The sequence below is a fragment of the Meriones unguiculatus genome, chromosome 4 (assembly GCF_030254825.1).
Source record: "Meriones unguiculatus strain TT.TT164.6M chromosome 4, Bangor_MerUng_6.1, whole genome shotgun sequence".
Lineage (NCBI taxonomy): Eukaryota > Metazoa > Chordata > Mammalia > Rodentia > Muridae > Meriones > Meriones unguiculatus.
Window position 1 is genome coordinate 31837882 of NC_083352.1, and position 19072 is coordinate 31856953.

Sequence of the window (19072 nt, forward strand, 5' to 3'; positions counted from 1 at the left end):
TACTTTTGAATCTCTGTCTGTTGGTTTCTTGCTCTTGCTCTTGACCTAGGATCAACTTTGTTAAATCCTGCATGCAGAAAGCCCTTGAATTAAAGGTGTGTGTTAGGAATGGGTGAACCACACCATAATCACCTGTTTACAAAGAAAGGCCTTGTGGGAAGCAGAAGAATCTCTGAATACCTGTACACACATATCTACTAATTCTATTCATTTTGGCTCTGTGCAAAATTCAGAACACCATCAGTGCTAACTGTGCTGTATTGTTGTAGACTATAATCTCAGTTGCATCCCAAGCATCACTGTGCCATGGCTTCAATAATGATAGTCATAAGCCACAAGTAACAACCCTCAAGACATTGGTTTCTCCCTAGAGAAAAACACATACTAAGTCCACGAAGCCCATACTAGGCACTCAACAAAGGACTGGTATCTTGATGAACCCTCTCCAGCTGAACCCTAAGAGCCTTTCTAATGGGTGGCAATATAAATCTTAATCCCTTAGTAACATGGTGGTAGGAATCTTCAAACATTAATTCAATCTATTATTGTGAAAATTGTCTTTATAAAGGGATTAAAGTCATTCAAAAGATAGAAAATTTTCACTCTTTTACATTTACTTGAGAAATTCACTTTTTTATTTTTATTTTTTAATATTTTTTATTTTAATTTTTATTAATTACACTTTATTCACTTTGTATCCCCCCCATAAGCCCCTTCCCCCTCCCCTCCTAATCCCACCTTCCTTCCCCCTTCTCCAAGCATGCCACTCCCCAAGTCCACTAATCGGGGAGGTCTTCATTTTTAATGGTTTAAAAGCATCGATCTTCTTGAAGGTGTGATGTTTCTCCCAGCTAATACTTTCCTGTTTTCTTAACCATAGGTCGCTACTGGCAGAGCTATCACTGAAGACTTGGACCTCTATGCTACATCTCGAGAGAGACGATTTCGTTTATTTGCATCTATAGAATGTGAAGGACAGTTATTCATGACTCCATATGATTTTATTTTGGCTGTTACAACAGATGAACCCAAATGTAAGTAAAGATTTTAAATAACTTTCACAGTCTTATCTTGGATATCATAATAATTTCTAAACACTTCCAAAGATGGTGGTCAGAGTTATGAATACTAAGCAGTTTTGACCAGGTTAAATAGATGACAATAAGTCTGAAGGGAAAAATCTATTTTGTAAAAATATGAAACAGTATTCATATTTTAGAATATATAACAAAAGTAATGTGACAATTCAAAATTCATTATCTTAAGCATTGTTTGCAGACTGATATTTCTTTTAAAAACCTTTATTACATCTAAAATTGTAGAATTTTTAAGTCACTCACTGATATGATTGAATACCACCTTTATTTATTTATATAAGAGAGACTAAGTCTACCTTTTATTTCTTGTATCCACAATGAATAAAGCAATTCAGCAGACTGGAGTTGATGTTAGCCTTGCTCTTATGTCTTCTACAGTTGCATAGCTTCTGAAGTAGAAAGATGGGCTCCTTCTTCCACACTTTTCCATGTGTTAAGGAGTCGCTTTCACACATTTTCTTGGAAATGCTTTATACCTGATTTAATAGATGGCATCAAGATTCTTAGATATGCTTTTGTATCCAGCCTGTTTAAATATGTTCTTTTCAATGAAGTGTATACAGAAAATCCATTTCATAGTTTCTGGCGGTTGGGAAAGGAAGGATTACTTTTGTTGTCTCTTCTGACCTTGGGTATTCTCTTTTGACACTGTCATAACTTGTTAGTGATAGTTCAGGCTTTCAAATTCTTCACAGACAGCAGTGAAAGATTGTCTAGTATGAAAGGGTTTGGGTTAGATTAACTGAATGGATGGCTAGTAAGAATGAGATTGAGGAGGGAAAAAATAACTAAATTTTTGACTGATGTATTTGAGGTGCATTGAATACATAAAAGTTAGATTTGTCTATTTTCAGCTCACTGAAAGATAACTCACTAAAGATTAAGGTACCAGTTAAATTGTTTGGCTAATATTTATGTAAATTTCTCATAAAATATATGTGTTAGACTAGAATAATTATAGCCATTTTCCTTCAAAGCAAAACCAAACATTAAATTTTTCAAAAAATTGACAATGTACGCATATTAGCATTTCATGATTTTTCCCCCTCAGTGCTGGGCATTGGATCCAGAGCTTTGTATATGCTGGGTCAGTGCTTTTCTGCTGAGTTTCATCCCAAACCTCAGTAAATTGAGTTTTGATGCTTTGAATTCTCAACAGTGAAGATCAGGAAGAGGTTTCAACATACATATTTGGTATTTGTATGCACATGCTTAGTAGTTAATACTATGTATGTTGAAATTGTCCAGAGAAACACTGTACTATTTTAGATTACCAGGAGCTAATTCTTGAACTCTTAAACTCATTAAGAACATGAATGTACGAATGTTGGAAAAGGGTAAGCCTCAAAAACCCTATCCACAGACACAAGAAGTAAACCAGAATGGTACAGAGTCATAGAGGCCAAAAGGAAATGGTTGGGTGGTCCAGTGAGTGAACACTGTTGAAAAGTCAAGGTGGATGAGGATAGAATGTAATCCAGACTTAGTACAATGAATGTTGCTAATGATTTTTAAAACTGACATTTCAGGGAATTGACTAAGACAAAAACTAGATTGCAGAGTGGAGAAATAGATGAAGAAATGAAAACGGTGGTTGTCAAGTACCCATTCAAGATGCTTGGCTCTGGCAAGGAAGGGAAATGCAGCTGGATTGGAATTTGAGGTAGAAACTTGATCATGCAAGACTTTAACCCAAAACAAATGTTAAAAGTAAAAGGTGGGGCCTTGAGAGATGGCTCAGCAGTTAAGAGCACTGGCTCTTCTTCCAGAGGACCTGAGCTCAATTCTCAACACCCACATGGCAGCTCTCAACTGTCTGTAACTTCTCTTCCAGGAGATCTAACACCCTGATACAGACATATGCAATCAAAAAACACCAATGTACATAAAGTAAAAATAAATCAATTAAAAAAAAGTAGAAGGTGGTTTTGACTAGCAGCAAAGTCCTGAGAAAAACACATAACCTAGAGAGTAATAGTGTATTTACAATAGCCAAGTTGTAAATGTATAGGGTAGGAATGACTGAAAACCAAGTAGGGCTCTTTTAAATAGTAATTATATGGATAAGATAAGATTTATAGCCCTTTGACCTAATTGACTTGGTGTAGTGTGAATTATTTATTCTTTATTTTTTAAGTACTCTGTACTAATTTTATTAACGTGAAAATAACAGTAACCTCATGAAGAATTTTTCGAGAATAAATTGTGTGACTAATAGCACAGAACCATAGTTTTGGATATGTAATCACTTTCATAATTACTTGAATTCATAATCAAGATTTTTAACATCTTTGATATAATGTTTGACATTCAGTAGAAAACTGCACTTAAATATTTACTCAATTATTATAGCTTATATAAATGTTAATTGTAAAATATACCGGATTGTTGGTTATAATTTCTGGAAACTAAAAAATAACTTATTTTTCTCTTTAGAATAGAATCTGAAAGGTAATTTTTCCTTCTGGGAATAAAAATATGTAGTTATTTTCCTATAGCAACAAGAATCATTTTAATTTATATTTTTAGGAATATACTATTAAAACTATTTCAGGTACAAAAATTCATCACAGATATGAACATCAGCCCATAGCCTGAGAATTAAAATATTTCCAATAGATTTAACAGCTTTCTCCACCTGTCATATTTATATACTCAGTGATTTCAATTGGAATAAGGAATTTAGAAAGTCAACTGCCTTTGAAGGCTTATCTTAATGGCTCTTTAGTCTTTATTTCTTTAACAGCTAATAATGAACATGGTACATTTCCTGCAGAATGAATATGTCTTTTGTGAATAATCTTCAGTGGATATTTCATAAAACCACAAACTCAAGAGTAGATCTAACTTCCTTGTTGGAAAAATAGTTTCTGAGCTTTGCCTAAGAACATGTCCATGTATTTGTGCTTTTAATGGATTTTTCTTATACTCCTTCAGAACTGCTATTTCATTGTTCTGTTCATTAAAAAAGAGCCATTACAAAATTATGTGCACAGTATCATAGTTAAGTTTACATGCAAAATTCCTATGATTTCAGTGCTTGATTACCTGTTCATATATACTACCTCGGAAAAAGAAAGATTTTGTTATGAAGCAGAAGAGATTTTGATCTGTAAGAAAAATTAGCTTTCAAATGTTATAGAAGTATTTCTTCACCTTTAATCTCAAGGTGAGTTAGTATATCACCTTAAAAATAGAGTTGCATAACAATTTCTTCCTTATCATTTTAAATTCCATACAGAGTTGCTCTACAGAAACACTTATTGACAGTTCACACAGTTTTCCTAACGCAGGTATGCTTAGGACTTAATTGCTGCCAACTTGTAGATAATTGTTCACCATTTCCAGTGATAGAGTCTGAAGAAGAGAAACAACAACATTGGCTGCACATCTGTCCCAGCCCAGCATTTTACTGTTTAAACTGAGATCATTGACACAATAAAGAAAGTGATGTTTTATTCAGCTACCACACTTTTGCCCCCAAGGTACTCCTAGAGCAACTGTAGAAGGGAGAATCCAAATTGGATAAGAGCCTTCCTTTCACTTTCCCAGCTCTCCTTTTAGCTCTTCTTTCTACATCTATCATTTTTATCCTGGACAGACCTCAACCTATGAATTATTTTCAGAAATACTAATGTATCTGATTCCAGTATGAATGTTGTATAAGTATCATTATTTGTCCCGTAAGGCCCATATAAGTTGTAGCTTAACTTACCTTATAAATCCAGAGGGACCCAACCATAATCTGGTTATAGGGAAAAATTCCCATGATTTTATCTATTATAAAGTTATTTTATTTCAAACAAATAGATAACATGAAAAGATTATATCTTAGATTCAAATATTGAGGATGAAAAACCTTTGCCTTTTGAACATAAAAGTTTGATTTTGAGTTACGGTTATATATGGTTACTAAATATGGATATACATTACATACAATATCTAATTATTTTATATTTATTTTAGTTGCTAAAACGTGGAAGTCACTTTCTAAACAGGTAAGTTAATGCTCCTGGTATACAACATATGCATGTACACACACAGTCTGCACATGTGTAAGCATCTGATTATATATAATATATAATACATGTTTTTATATGTGTGTGTGGTTTTTACCAATTAAAATCACATAAGGTGATATTTTTTAGTCTTCGTAGTGTCAGGTAATAAGGTGGGCAATTCCTTGGACTAGTACAGATAAAGGTTAATGGTAATTGTCATGTGTGAGTGTAAATTAGTGTCCTTTGTCTTGAAACAATAGTATTATCTGCTAAACTGAAGTTATATAAACTCTCAACCCAACACTTCCATCCCTAAGCTAAAATCTATAACAGGGCATTCACATGTACCTAGTACAGTCAAACTTAGTATACTTAATGACTAAGTAATTTAACATAGAAATTCATGCCTAGAGAAACCATCAGTTACATACAGAAGAGGCTCAGAAGTCCATACACTGACCACTCATAATGGCTTTAAAAAACAAATACAATAATAGTAAACCTAATAAATTTTCAAAATCATAACTCCACTCAGACAGAATCCAAAACTGGGGAAATAAGACCACAGTATTTAAGGATATATCATAATTGGCAAAACTAAGGGATAAATTAACATAAAATTGAGGCAGTAATCACGTCTCAGAGAGATGGAAGGGACTGTCATCAGGGAGGACTTCAAAGTCCCTTCTAACGTACTTAGAAGCTATTTTTTTTTTGTGTGTGGTTTTTCTGGTTTTAACTTAGCTATTTTTAACTTCCTTAACTAGTAAAGGGGAATTCTCAAAAACCTGTAATGGCAAATGTATGCTTACTTGTGAAACTTCAGAAATTTTCTCTTTACAGTTAAATGTAATGTAGAGGAGCATGGTGTCACAGCTAGAGGGCTAATGAAGAGATATATGTCATTAGCTGAAAATTCTAGATTGTCCTGGTAAAGTGCTACAGCCTAGTGGCTAAAACAGAATTTCTGTTGCACACTCTGCAAGCTAGAAATTTAAGAGCAGGGCAGTAGTGGGTTTGTTTATTTCAGGGCTTTCTCCTTTTCTGGGGCCATCTTTTCACTGTTTCCATTTGGTCTTTCCTCTAATAACTTAGGAGGATCTCATATGATAACATTAGTGATATCTTTGAGCGACCTGTCTCCAAAGAAGATTTTTATACTGCATTATGGCCATAAAGTCAGAATGTCAAGAAAGAGGAAGGGAAGATGGCGGGGAATGGAGAAGAGGAATTGTAAGGACTATAATAGTAATAAGTAAAAAATTAATACAATAAAAGTTTGTAAATTAGTACTAAACATCAAAATAAATGAATTGATATTAATAACACGCTGATACTAAATTTTAAAATGATAACTTCTACCCACCCAAGTCTACCATCTTAGAAAAAGTAAAAAAAAAAGAGTTAGCTCTTCCCAAAGATACAGCTTAGCTGAAAGGTCAGGCCTGAGTACCAAGCTTTCCATGTGTGGGATAGGCGGGAAAGAAATATGCTGCAATGAAGGCGACTCTTCTACTGAAAGGGAAGGCTCACTCCCTCGAGAAAGAGGCGTGTGCTCCACCAAAGAAAAGAATTGTTTGGAAAAATATGTGTGATCACTGTGGAGAGAAGTCAACGTCAAAAGCTTTTATCCAACTCAAAGGAATTCCTTGATGCTCCCAACTCAAAAATAAACCAAACCAAAAATTTAGTTATTATATAACAGGTGTTATAATGAATATACACGTGTTACCTGGAGGAGCACACAGTCACCAGGAGTAATATCAGAGTTCTCAGTGTCAGTTTTTTGTTTTGTTTTTATATATAGTTTTTATTTACAATTAAAAATTATAAATGGTAAAAAGCAAAAATTGAAAAAAACAAGAGAGGATCATTTTGGACAAGACACATGAAGCAAAGCTCAAAGGAAATTACTGGCAAATTTTGCTAAATTAAATACTTAAACTTTCACCAAACAACACTAAAAGGTATTTGATGCATGGGAAAATGCTTTTATAGTTTATTAACCAAAAACAACTTTTAAAGAGGATCTTACAGTCATCTAGAAGTGGTGTAAGCTGATATTAAAAAAGATAATCATCTCATATAGGAAATAAATGGACAACCATAGCTAGAGTAGCTAGTAAGAACAGGTAAAGGTGTTTAACTCACTAATAACCAAAGACATGCAAATTAAAGCAATGATGTCCTATTTCATACCTACTAGATAGCTAGCTTCCAGAAATGTGACAGTGCCAGTAATGAGTAAAGGCATGAAAGAACCAATTAAAAAAATACATAATGTCTTCACATTGGGGAGGGATTTGGTAATGGCTGAAGAAATTTATAATGTATATCTGAGATCCTATTTATGTGCTATAGAAAGGTTTAAATGTTTACACATGCTATCTTGTTCATATTTCCTGACACAATGGATGTAAGAGCAAAAAATTTAGAAACAGTTTAATCATTGGGGAAATGGATCAAATAACTATAAATAGCATACCATGGAAAAGGGTAATACAGAATAAAATGAACAAATGTTAAAGTATGCATTTCCAGCTTTAGACCTAACAGATATGGCTGAGCAAACAGAAATAGCAGGATACGGATGTTTGTTAGGCCCTAGGAAATTAGAGAAATTTTCTGGATGCTGAGAAGTTATTCATTTTATTCAGTCTCATTCTTTCACAGGTATCAGTAGATTTTTCTAAAGGCTGTCTAATGAGTGGTGTCATAGCTCTTGAAAATTGATGCAGTGTGTGCTTGTGTACGCTTATGTTTTAGATTTTTTTTCATTTTTTACATTTAAATAAACAGTGATGAATACAATACAGATAAACCCTTTTGTGTCATTAGTATTTTAAAACTGTAAAGGGCTGTTATAAACAGCCACTGTATAGGCATTATTGATGATATTCAGAGTAATTGACATAAAGATCTATCCATAAAAGGCAAAGAGTAAGTATAAAACAGTATTTAGAGAATAAAGGTTTAATATAAAATGGTATATAAAGTATCTGTGAGAGAGTTAGATTAAAAGAATATTCAGTAAAATATTTGGCTTGGCTTTGAATATAATTTTTCTTTTCTTAGCCTACAATTTTCCGGAGAAAGAGAGAGAGAGAGAGAGAGAGAGAGAGAGAGAGAGAGAGAGAGAGAGAGAGAGAGAACTAACTACATGATTAAAAACCTATACTTAAGAAAATGATATAAGTACTTTACTTTAAAAAAAACACCTATTAGGAACGGAAAATTAATTCAGCAAGTGTGGGTTTGTTTCTTACATGCAATACTGCAATCTGATTTCATCACTGGACACCCCAGAGTTAGTATCTGACTCTACTAGTTTGAAGATGTATTACTCCTAAAGACTGCTGTCTTTTTTTAATTTAATTTTAATTTTTATATTAATTACAGTTTATTAAGTTTGTATCCTAGCTGTAGCCCACTTCCTCATTCCCTCCCAGTCATACCCTCCCTCCCTCAATTCCTCCTAGGCCTCTCTCCAAGTCCAGTGATAGGAGAGGTCCTCCTCCCCTCCCAGCTGACCCTAACTTATCAAGTTTCATCAGGAGTGGCTGCATTGTCTTCCTCTGTGGCCTGATAAGGCTGCTCCCCCATCAGGGGGAGATGATCAAAGAGCCAGCTCAGAGGACACCAGGCCACCACACTTCAGACTTTACTGTCTACAGGCCCAGGATTTTCTACAACTCCCATTTAGTTTAATAATTTACTGAAATGATTCATAGAACTCAGAAAACGCTGTAGTTGTGATTACAGATAAAGAAGATAAATTAAGCCAACCCAGATGAAGAGTAAAAGTATTAGGTCTAGGACAAAGAGCATCTGTCCTGTGTCCCTGTGAAATCAGGGTTTGTCGCCCACCCAACATCTTCACCAGACTCCAGTGAGAAAAGTGTCCAGACTAGACTTGGGTTTTATTTCTGCGGTGTAAGTAATCAAATGATTGACCGACCATGCTTTTGTCTCCCAGAAGGCCAAAGGCAAAGTCATTTTATGTAGCACAGTACTTTTTCGAAAAGATAAGTATTGAGAGTGAGGTAACATAGTTCCAGCATGAATGGATATACAAAGATTTTAGTAATGTTAAAAATCAAAATTACAAAAATGATTACTATAGTAACTAGATGATGAAGGTCTGGAGAAACTGTTTTTTATTATAAAAAAACTTCTCGGAGTCAGTGAGTATCAGTTTCTATAATTTATGTGCTAATCGGTAAATTACTTACCAATTCAGGTCTAAGTTGAAACATGTGAAAATAGGTTAGTAGAATCAAATGAGCTATGATGACTCTATTGTTAATCACATAGAGTGTTCTCAATAAAGGTAATTGATTTTTAAAATCTGAACAGAGACTCAAGGACATAGTTATAATGGGAAATTAATATTTATACAATAATGGTATAAATTTAAGTATGTAAAATGTATTGAAGATTTTAAAAAAATTTCTTACTTTAACAATATTTACATTTAGTTTTGTCTAAATGGCAGATATCCCGGTTTCTCATTATCATTCACACCTGCAGTCTTACCTGTTTGCCACTGTCCCCTCTCAAGACACTGCTCATCATGTGTGGCATCTATTACCTGTTGTGCACATAAAGCCACAGGAAGAAACTGGGTGCTAGAATTCACACATGGACTTCCTGGAGGCTGTAACACCCTTTAAAATGTTCCTGCCTTTCACATCCCAGGGCTTCGTTTATTTTCGTGATGCTTTGGGTTTGTAAATTAAAAATATTGTTTATAAATGTCACAGAGCAGCTTCTAGATTTCACTTATGGAAGAGTCTTTGAATGTGGACAGAAATCACCTGGAAGTCTGGAAGAAACCTGTGTCTAGTTCCGAAGTTTGAGAGGAAATGCTACTTTGCGTTTCTGTAATCTTCCAGATGACACCAAGATTGTTGGAAACCACAGTGTGACAAGTTAGGATTATATCTAAAGTTAGATGTGATTTCTACATTTAAAAAATGTATTTCTAAAAATATGTTACTGAGAAAATAGTTTTTAAACTTTAAACTATTTCATTGTTTTACCAAACCTTTCACTGTTTTTTTTTTCTTACAGTCAACCATATTGCAGTTATTGCTTTGTTATTTTTTATTATTTTTGCAGAATATGCATATTCTATTCAAGTATTTTTATGAAAACAGTGGTACAGTTGTTTGAAGTCTTCAGTAACTTCTCACCAGCAGAGGTAATTCATGAGTAGAAAGACTAGTGTAAATCAGTGTTTCCAGTTTACCCAGTCATCACTGAAAGGCTCCGTTCATTCCTACCATATTCTTTTGCTCAAACTCCCCCAGGTCCAGGCAAGCAACAAAGAACATGGACTTTAATGAGGAAATCTACACACAATCCCTTTATTCCTCACTCCAGAACCTAGGCTCGCCATTTTATCTTAATTTCGTAATCTTGGCTAATATACACCTCGTTAGGAAATTTATCTGAAGTTTTGAATAGCTCTAGTTAAGCTTAACAGCATCCTTGGTATTTATTTGATATTTGCATCATGGGTAAATATTGTACTAGAATAAAGCACAGGTATAGAATAAGGTGATTAATGTTACATTTCTAATCATTTAAATGGAAATTTTTCTGGGGAGGATGCTTGCATTTTTTTAAGATTCATATTGTAGGAAAGTGATTTGACTAATTGTAAAAAATTGATTGACTAATCAATGTTCCAATCCTTCTTTTATAGGAATTAAGTCAGATGCTCTCAGAAACTCCACCTGTTTGGAAGGGATCATCAAAGCTCTTTCGAAATCTTAAAGAAAGAGGTAAGCTAACCTTAATACCTATGCATTTTAATAATGATATGAATTTAAAACTGAATGTGTGTATAAATATGCATTTAACATAAAATTTATTATATTATAAAATAAATATACTTAATAAATATATATTGGTTATGAGTCTTAGTATCTGCTTTGATACACCGCTAGGTAGAATCTTTCAGAGGCCCTCTGTGGTAGGCTCTTGTCCTTTTACTTGTTTTCTCTTACATCCAATGTCCATCCCATTTGTCTTTCTAAGTGAGAATTGATCATCTTACCCCAGGTCCTCTTTCATGTTTATCTTCTTTAGGTGTATAGATTTTAGATTTCAGTATGTTTATCCTATCTTATAGGTCTATATAAGTGAGTATATACCATGTGTGTCTTTCTGTTTTGGGGATACCTCACTCAGGATAATCTTTTCTAAGTCTCACCACTTGCCTGCAAATTTCATGATTTCCTTGTTTTTAATTGCTGAGTAGTATTCCATTGTATAAAAGTACCACAATTTTTGTATCTATTCCTCAGCTGAGGGACACTACCTAGCAGTGTGTCAAAGCAGATACTGAGACTCATAATCAAACCTTCTACAGAGTGCAGGGAATCATAAGAAAGAAGGGGGAGTTAATATGACCAGGAGAGGACAGTAGCTCCACAAGGATCAAATCTGGTCACAGGGGTCTTTTATGAGACTGTTTCTGTAACCAAGACCATGTATGGATATAACCTAGGACCTCTGCCTGGATGTAGCCCAGGGTAGCTCAGTATCCAAGTGGGTACCCTAGTAAGGGAACAGGGACTATTTCTGACATGAACTAATGGCGGGTTCTTTGACCTCCCCCCCGTGCCAAGGGAGGAGCAGCCAAGCTAGGCCATACAGGAGGACATGGCAGCCAATCCTGAAGATACCTGATAAACCACTATCAGGTGAAAGGGTAGGAGGTCTTCCCCTCTCAGTTGACTTGGAAAGGGGCAGGGAGGAGACCAGGGAGGGAGTGTGGGGTTGGGGAGGGAATGAGGGATCGGGATACAGCTGGGACACAGAGTTAACAAAATGTAACTAATAAGAAAAATAAATAAAAATAAATAAATAAATATATTTAATAATATGCATAATAGTGGGCTGTGGAGATGGCTGAGAGGTTAAGAGCACTGTTCTTCCTAGAGGTCCTGAGTTCAATTTCCAGCAACCACATGGTGGCTCATAGCCATCTATAATGAGATCTGGTGCCCTCTTCTGGCATGCAGGTGTACATGCAGTCAGAACATCATATACATAATAAATAAATAAACAAACAAATAAATAAATAAATAAATAAATAAATGAATAAGTGTTTATGTGAATAAATAAATAAATAGGTCTTTAATAAAATATATAATACCACCAAATGCAAATGTTTCTGAGTAAGTAATATTATTTTGGTATAATGTGATTAAGGACTATGTTATCACTAGATACACAATATATGTATTTTTTTCATAGCCCCTTTGGTTTCATTATTTTCAACAATCCTGAAAAGCATTTTATATTTGCTTGTAGAAAGTACTTTTCAAAAACATTAGCTTTTCAAATGTTAGTTTTCTTCATTTCATTTAGCTTCTAGGAGATTATAGTTATTTCTTCAGTTAATGACTATACAAAACTATGGAGTATGTTTTTAGCAGCCTAATTTGAAATACAACATTCACTGTAAAAGCTTCCTGCTCCAACTTTTCCTATTAGTAGTATCTGTATTACTACAGTGGTTGGTTAATATGGATATTGGTTTGTAATCAACTTCTGTGACATATCTAAGTATTATGGTGCATGCCTATAATCCCAGTGCTGGGGAGCTAAATGCAGGAAGATCAGGCATATATGGCTGGTCTTGGCTACAGAGTAGGTTCAAGGCTAGCCTGAGTTACATGATGCCCTAATCAAAAGGAAAAAAAAAGCAAAAAAAAAAAAAAGTCTTGATTTAATTTCAGTTTTCTTTTACCATATTCTCCCAATTTTTCACATGGAATCTGAATAAAAGACACGTGTATTTTATGATGAACATTTTTTTAAACTAGGATTTAAATATTAAATTCAGGTTTATTAAAGTACTCCTTGGAGGTCTGGCAATGATGGCACATTTTACTAAACTCAGCTTTTTCAGAGCTTGAAGAAGGAGGATTTTGAGTTAGAAGCTAAAGTAGACTCCATAGCAAAGACTCATCTCACAAAACAAAGATATTCTTAGAAAAATTTTATTCATTTTTTTGAAATAATACCATTGGGAATGTTCAAAACTCAAAAGAAATAGGTAAGTTTGATGCATTTTTAATTTTTCTTTAATATATCTCACGAGAAAAATACAGATTGGATAAAATATTATCTGAAAAAAAATATAAAAACAGAAAGCAAATGCATTGAAGAAGGAAGTCCTCTTTGCCTAAAAAAAGTTAGCCTGGGGAAGACCTAGCTCTTCTCTTGTTGGATGTATATTCTCTTTTATGTTTTTTTTTTTTCTGTTTTGTTTATTTTTTAGGGGAGAATATTCATTTAGCACTATTCAGTAAAACTGTCTGCAGTGATGGAAGTACTTATTTCCTTTGTTTTGTATAGAAACCATTGGCCGGTTGTGATTATTGAGCACATCAAATGCTGCTGTTCTACCTGAGGAATGGAATTTTATTAGGATTACTCAAAATTTAAATAACTGTACCTGCTATTGATTACCTACAGCATACTTTGTATCATAGTCTTGATATTGTCAAGATCATTAAACCATGGTCTTGTAAGACATTAGAAACAGCTTGCTAGGTTTTAGAGGAATACCGGACTAAAAAGGTTAGATGGTGGGAAATGTTTAAAGCTAACTCTTTAAGCTACCAAATATTCATTTTTAAATGGATTTTATCTTTTTGCTATTACTTAGCAAAAAATATTAAGCACCATCTTATAAAAAAAGCAATATGTAACACTTAGAAAAACATTTAATAGATCAAACAATAGTAATTTAACAATATCGTGCTTTTAAAGAAATTCTTTTTTATATTTTTTTAATTTATTTTTATTAATTACAGTTTATTCACTTTGTATCCCCTATAAGCCCCTTCCTCCTCCCCTCCCAACCCCACCCTCCCTCCCCATTCTTCTCGCTTGCCCCTCCCAAGTCCACTGATAGGGGAGGTCCTCCTCTCCTTCCTTCTGATCTTAGTCTATCAGATCCCATCAGGAATGGCTACATTGTCATCTTCTGTGGCTGGGTAGGGCTGCTCTCCCCTCAGGGGAAGGTGATCAAAGAACAGGCCTATCTGATTATGTCAGAGGCAGTCCCTCTTCCCATTACTATGGAACCTACTTGGATACTATGCTGTCATGGACTACATGTGTGCAGGGGTTCTAGGTTCTTTCTATGCATGTTCCTTGGTTGGAATATGAGTCCTTGGGGAGACCCCTGTGTTCAAATTTTCTGGTTCTGTTGCTCTTCTTGTGGGGTTCCTGTCCTCTCCAGATCTTACTATTTCCCACTTCTTACTTAAGATTCCATGCACTTTGCCCATCAGTTGGCCTTAAGTCTCAGTGTCTGCTTTGATAGTCTGTAAGGCAGAGCCTTTCAGAGGCCTCTGTGGTAGGTTCCTAGGTTGTTTCCTGTTTTCTTCTTCTGATGTCTATCCTCTTTGCCTTTCGGGAGGGGGATTGAGTGTTTTAGTCAGGGTCCTCTCTCTTGATTAGTTTCTTTAGATGTTCAGGGTTTTAGTAGGTTTATCCTATGTTATATGTCTATATGAGTGAGTATATACCCTGTGTCTTTCTGCTTCTGGGACAGCTCACACAGGATGATCCTTTCCAAGTCCCACCATTTACCTGAAAATTTCATGATTTCCTTATTTTTCATTGCAGAGTAATACTCCATTGTGTAGATGTACCACAATTTCTGCATCCATTCTTCAATTGAGGGGCATCTGGGCTGTTTCCAACTTCTGGCTATTACAAATAAAGCTGCTACAAACATGGTTGAACAAATGTCTTTATTGTGTACTTGAGCCCCTTTTGGATATATGCCTAGGAATGGTATAGCAGGATCTTGAGGAAGTGCTATTCCTAGTTGTCTGAGAAAGTGCCAGATTGATTTCCAGAGTGGTTGTACAAGTTTACATTCCCACCAGCAGTGGAGGAGGGTTCCCCTTTCTCCACAACCTCTCCAGCATGTGTTGTCACTTGAGTTTTTCATCTTGGCCATTCTGATGGGTGTAAGGTGAATTCTCAGGGTGGTTTTGATTTGCATTTTCTGAATGGCTAATGAGGTTGAGCATATTTGTTTAAGTGTTTCTCTGCCATTCGATATTCCTCTACAGAGAATTCTCTGTTTAGCTCTGTTCCCCATTTTTTAATTGGATTACTTGGTTTGCTGTTTTTCAGCTTCTTTAGTTCTTTATATATACTGCATATTAGCCCTCTGTCAGATAAAGGGTTGGTGAAGATTCTTTCCCAGTCGTTTAGTCGTTAGGCAGTCGTTTTGTTTTGATGATGGTGTCCTTTGCTTTACAGAAGCTTATCAGTTTCATGAGGTCCCATTTATTGATTGTTGCTCTTGAAGTCTGTACTGTTTGTGTTCTGTTCAGGAAGTTGTCTCCTGTGCCAATGAGTTCAAGGCTGTTCCCCACTTTTTCTTCTAACAGATTTAGTGTGTCCGGTTTTATGTTGAGGTCTTTGATCCACTTGGACTTCAGCTTTGTGCATGGTGATAAGTATGGATCTATTTTCATTTTTCTACATGTAGACCTCCAGTTAGACCAGCACCATTTGTTGAAGATGCTATCTTTTTTCCATTGTATGGTTTTGGCATCTTTGTCAAAGATCAGGTGTCCATAGATGTGTGGGTTTATTTCTGGGTCCTCTGTTCGGTTCCATTAATCCACCATTCTGTTTCTATGCCAGTACCATGCAGTTTTTATAACTGTTGCTCTATAGTACAGCTTGAGATCAGGGATGGAGATACCTCCAGAAGATCTTTTATTGTAGAGAATTGTTTTAGCAATTCTGGGTTTCTTGTTATTCCATATAAAGTTGAGCATTTTTCTTTCCAGGTCTGTAAAGAATTGTGTTGGTAATTTGATGGGCATTGCATTGAATCTGTAGATTGCTTTTGGTAAGATGGCCATTTTTACTATGTTAATCCTGCCCAGCCATGAGCATGGGAGATCTTTCCATCTTCTCATATCTTCTTCTATTTCTTTCTTCAGAGACTTGAAATTTTTTTCATACAAGTCTTTGACTTCCTTGGTTAGGGTTACACCAAGGTACTTTTATGTCATTTGTGGCTATTGTGAAGGGTATTGTTTCCCTAATTTCTTTCTCAGCCCTTTTGTCTTTTGTATACAGGAGGGCTACTGATATTTTGGAGTTAATTTTGTATCCAGCCACTTTGCTGATGGTATTTATCAGCTGTAGGAGTTCCCTGGTAGAGTTTTTGGGTCACTCATGTATACTATCATATCATCTGCAAATAGTGATAATTTGACTTCTTCCTTTCCAATTTGTATCCCCTTGATCTCCTTCAACTGTCTTATTGCTCTAGCAAGAACTTCAAGTACTATGTTGAAGAGATATGGAGAGAGTTGGCAGCCTTGTCTTGTCCCTGATTTCAGTGGGATTGCTTTAAGTTTCTCTCCGTTCAGTTTGATGTTGGCTGTAGGTTTGCTGTATATCACTTTTACTATGTTTAGATATGTGCCTTGTATCCCTGATCTCTCCAGTACTTTAAACATGAATGGATGCTGGATTTTGTCAAATGTTTTTTCAGCATCTAGAGAGATTATCATGTGGTTTATTTTCCTTTCAGTTTGTTAATATGGTGGATCACATTGATGGATTTCCGTATATTGAACCACCCCTGCATGCCTGGGATGAAGCCTACTTGTTCATAGTGGATGATATCTTTGATGTGTTCTTGTATTCGGTTTGCAAGTATTTTGTTGAGTATTTTTGCATCAATGTTCATAAGGGAGATTGGCTTAAAATTCTCTTTCTTTGTTGGGTATTTGTGAGGTTTAGGTATCAAGGTGACTGTGGCTTCATAGAATGAGTTTGGTAATGTTCCTTCTGTTTCTATTTTGTGGAGTAGTTTGGAGAGAATTGGCGTTAGCTCTTATTTGAAGGTCTGGTAGAATTCTGTGCTGAAATCATCTGGTCCTGGGATTTTTTTGGATGGGAGTCTTTCTATGACCGCTTCTATTTCCTTGGGGGATATAGTGCTATTTAATTGCTTTACCTGGTCCTGATTCAGGTTTGGTAAGTCGAATCGGTCAAGAAAATTGTCCATTTCATTTAGATTTTCAAATTTTGTGGCATATAGACTTTTGAAGTAAGTCCTAATGATTGTTTGGATTTCCTCAGTGTCTGTTGTTATGTCCCCCTTTTCATTTCTGATTTTATTGATTTGGATGGTGTCTCTCTTCCTTTTAGTTAGCTTGGCTAAGGGTTTGTCTACCTTCAAAACCTAGTTGACAGCTTTTCTCCCTTCCTTTCCACTAGTCAAGACAAGGGCTCTAAGTAGCTCACAGCTGTCCTTGTGCTCACAGTCCTCCTGTCTGGGTCTCCTGACCACTCTAACTTAGTTGGCATCTACTTTTCCTTTACTTCTAATGGCTGTACCATTGCTGTATAGTAGCATTTGACTTCAGTGTTTTTGTCCTGGGTAGCCTTAAGTAAATAAAAGGGTTGATCTTCTAATTGTCTTCTGGTTTTCTATGTTTATAGTTAGGAAACATTATGAATCTATAGTTTATCTTAAGCAGTATTTTTTTTCTTTCCTTGACCATGTTCATTAAATTATATCACTTTGTTCTCCCTTCCTTTCTGCTTTTTAATCTAATTCAATAGCCAGGTAGTCCTACAGACAAATGCTTGCTATGACCCTCTGCAGTAAGGTATTCCTCCTGTTAAATAATCTGTACATGAGGGAAATTGTGAATTAATTATCAGTAATTATATGACATTTTAAAAGTTCTTCATGTCAACTATAATGCTTTGTTATCTGCTAAGTGAATTAGAATACTAAGAGGACTCTTAAATATTGTATCTTTACAGCCACTGAACATTTCAGACTCTTTTTCCCATAACATTCATGGCAGTCATCCAGAACTATTTGTCTATGGGTCACAGTATTCTAGTATAAACAAAAGAGAATGCTTTCAGAGCCTTGTGGGTAGTTTCTTCATGTCTGTGACAGAATACCTGACAGGGACTCCTAGTCTCTTTGTTCTATAACAAAGGTTTAGTGGAAGCACTATTCCTAATTTTCTGAGAAAGCGCCAGATTGATTTCCAAAGTGGTTGTACAGGTTTACATTCCCACCAGAAATAGAGCAGGGTTCCCCTTTCTCCACATACTCTCCAGCATGTGTTGTCACTTGAGTTTTTGATCTTAGCCATTCTGATGGGTGTAAGGTGAAATCTCAGGGTCGTTTTGATTTGCATTTCCCTGATGACTAAGAACATTGAACATTTCTTTAAGTGTTTCTCTGCCATTTGCTATTCCTCTATTGAGAATTCTCTGTTTAGCTCTGTACCCCATTTTTAAATGGGTTACTTGACTTGTTGCTGTTTAACTTTTTGAGTTCTTTATATATTCCAGGTATTAGCCCTCTCTCAGAAATAGGATTAGTGAAGATCTTTTCCCAGTTTATAGGCTGTTGTTTTGTTTTGATGACAGTGTCCTTTGCTTTACAAAAGCTTTTCAGTTTCATGAGGTCCCATTTATTGACTGTTGATCTTAGAGCCTGTGCTTTTGGTGTTCTGTTCAGGAAGTTGTCTGCTGTGCCAATGAATTCAAGCTTCTTCCCCACTTTTTCTTCTAACCCATTTAGTGTGTATGGTTTTATATTGAGGTCCTTGATCCACTTGGACTTTAGTTTTGTGCAGGGTGATAAATAAAGGTCTGTTTGCATTTTTTATTTTATTTTTTTAACTTTTATTAATTATACTTTATTCACTTTATATACCCCCATAAACCCATCTCTCCTCCCCTCCTAATCCCAGCTTCCCTCCCCTTGTTCAAGCATGCCACTCCCCAAGTCCACTGATAGGGGATGTCCCCCTCTCCTTCCTTCTGATCTTAGTCTATCAGATCTCATCAGGAGTGGCTGCATTGTCATCTTCTGTTGCCTGGTAAGGCTGTTTCTCCCTCAGGGGAAGGTGATCAAAGAGCAGGCCAATC

General features: G+C 35.5%; 1 protein-coding gene across 2 annotated transcripts in view; it reads left to right on the plus strand.

Annotated features, from left to right (window-relative positions):
* The window catches only part of Micu3 (mitochondrial calcium uptake family member 3), an 89935-nt gene that overhangs the window by 29293 nt on the left and 41570 nt on the right, over window positions 1-19072 (plus strand). For both annotated transcript variants that reach the window (XM_060381626.1, XM_060381625.1), the window contains exons 2-4: window positions 881-1034; window positions 5064-5095; window positions 10809-10887. In XM_060381626.1, the coding sequence (XP_060237609.1) occupies window positions 881-1034; window positions 5064-5095; window positions 10809-10887 (265 nt within the window). The remainder of the gene's footprint in view (window positions 1-880; window positions 1035-5063; window positions 5096-10808; window positions 10888-19072) is intronic.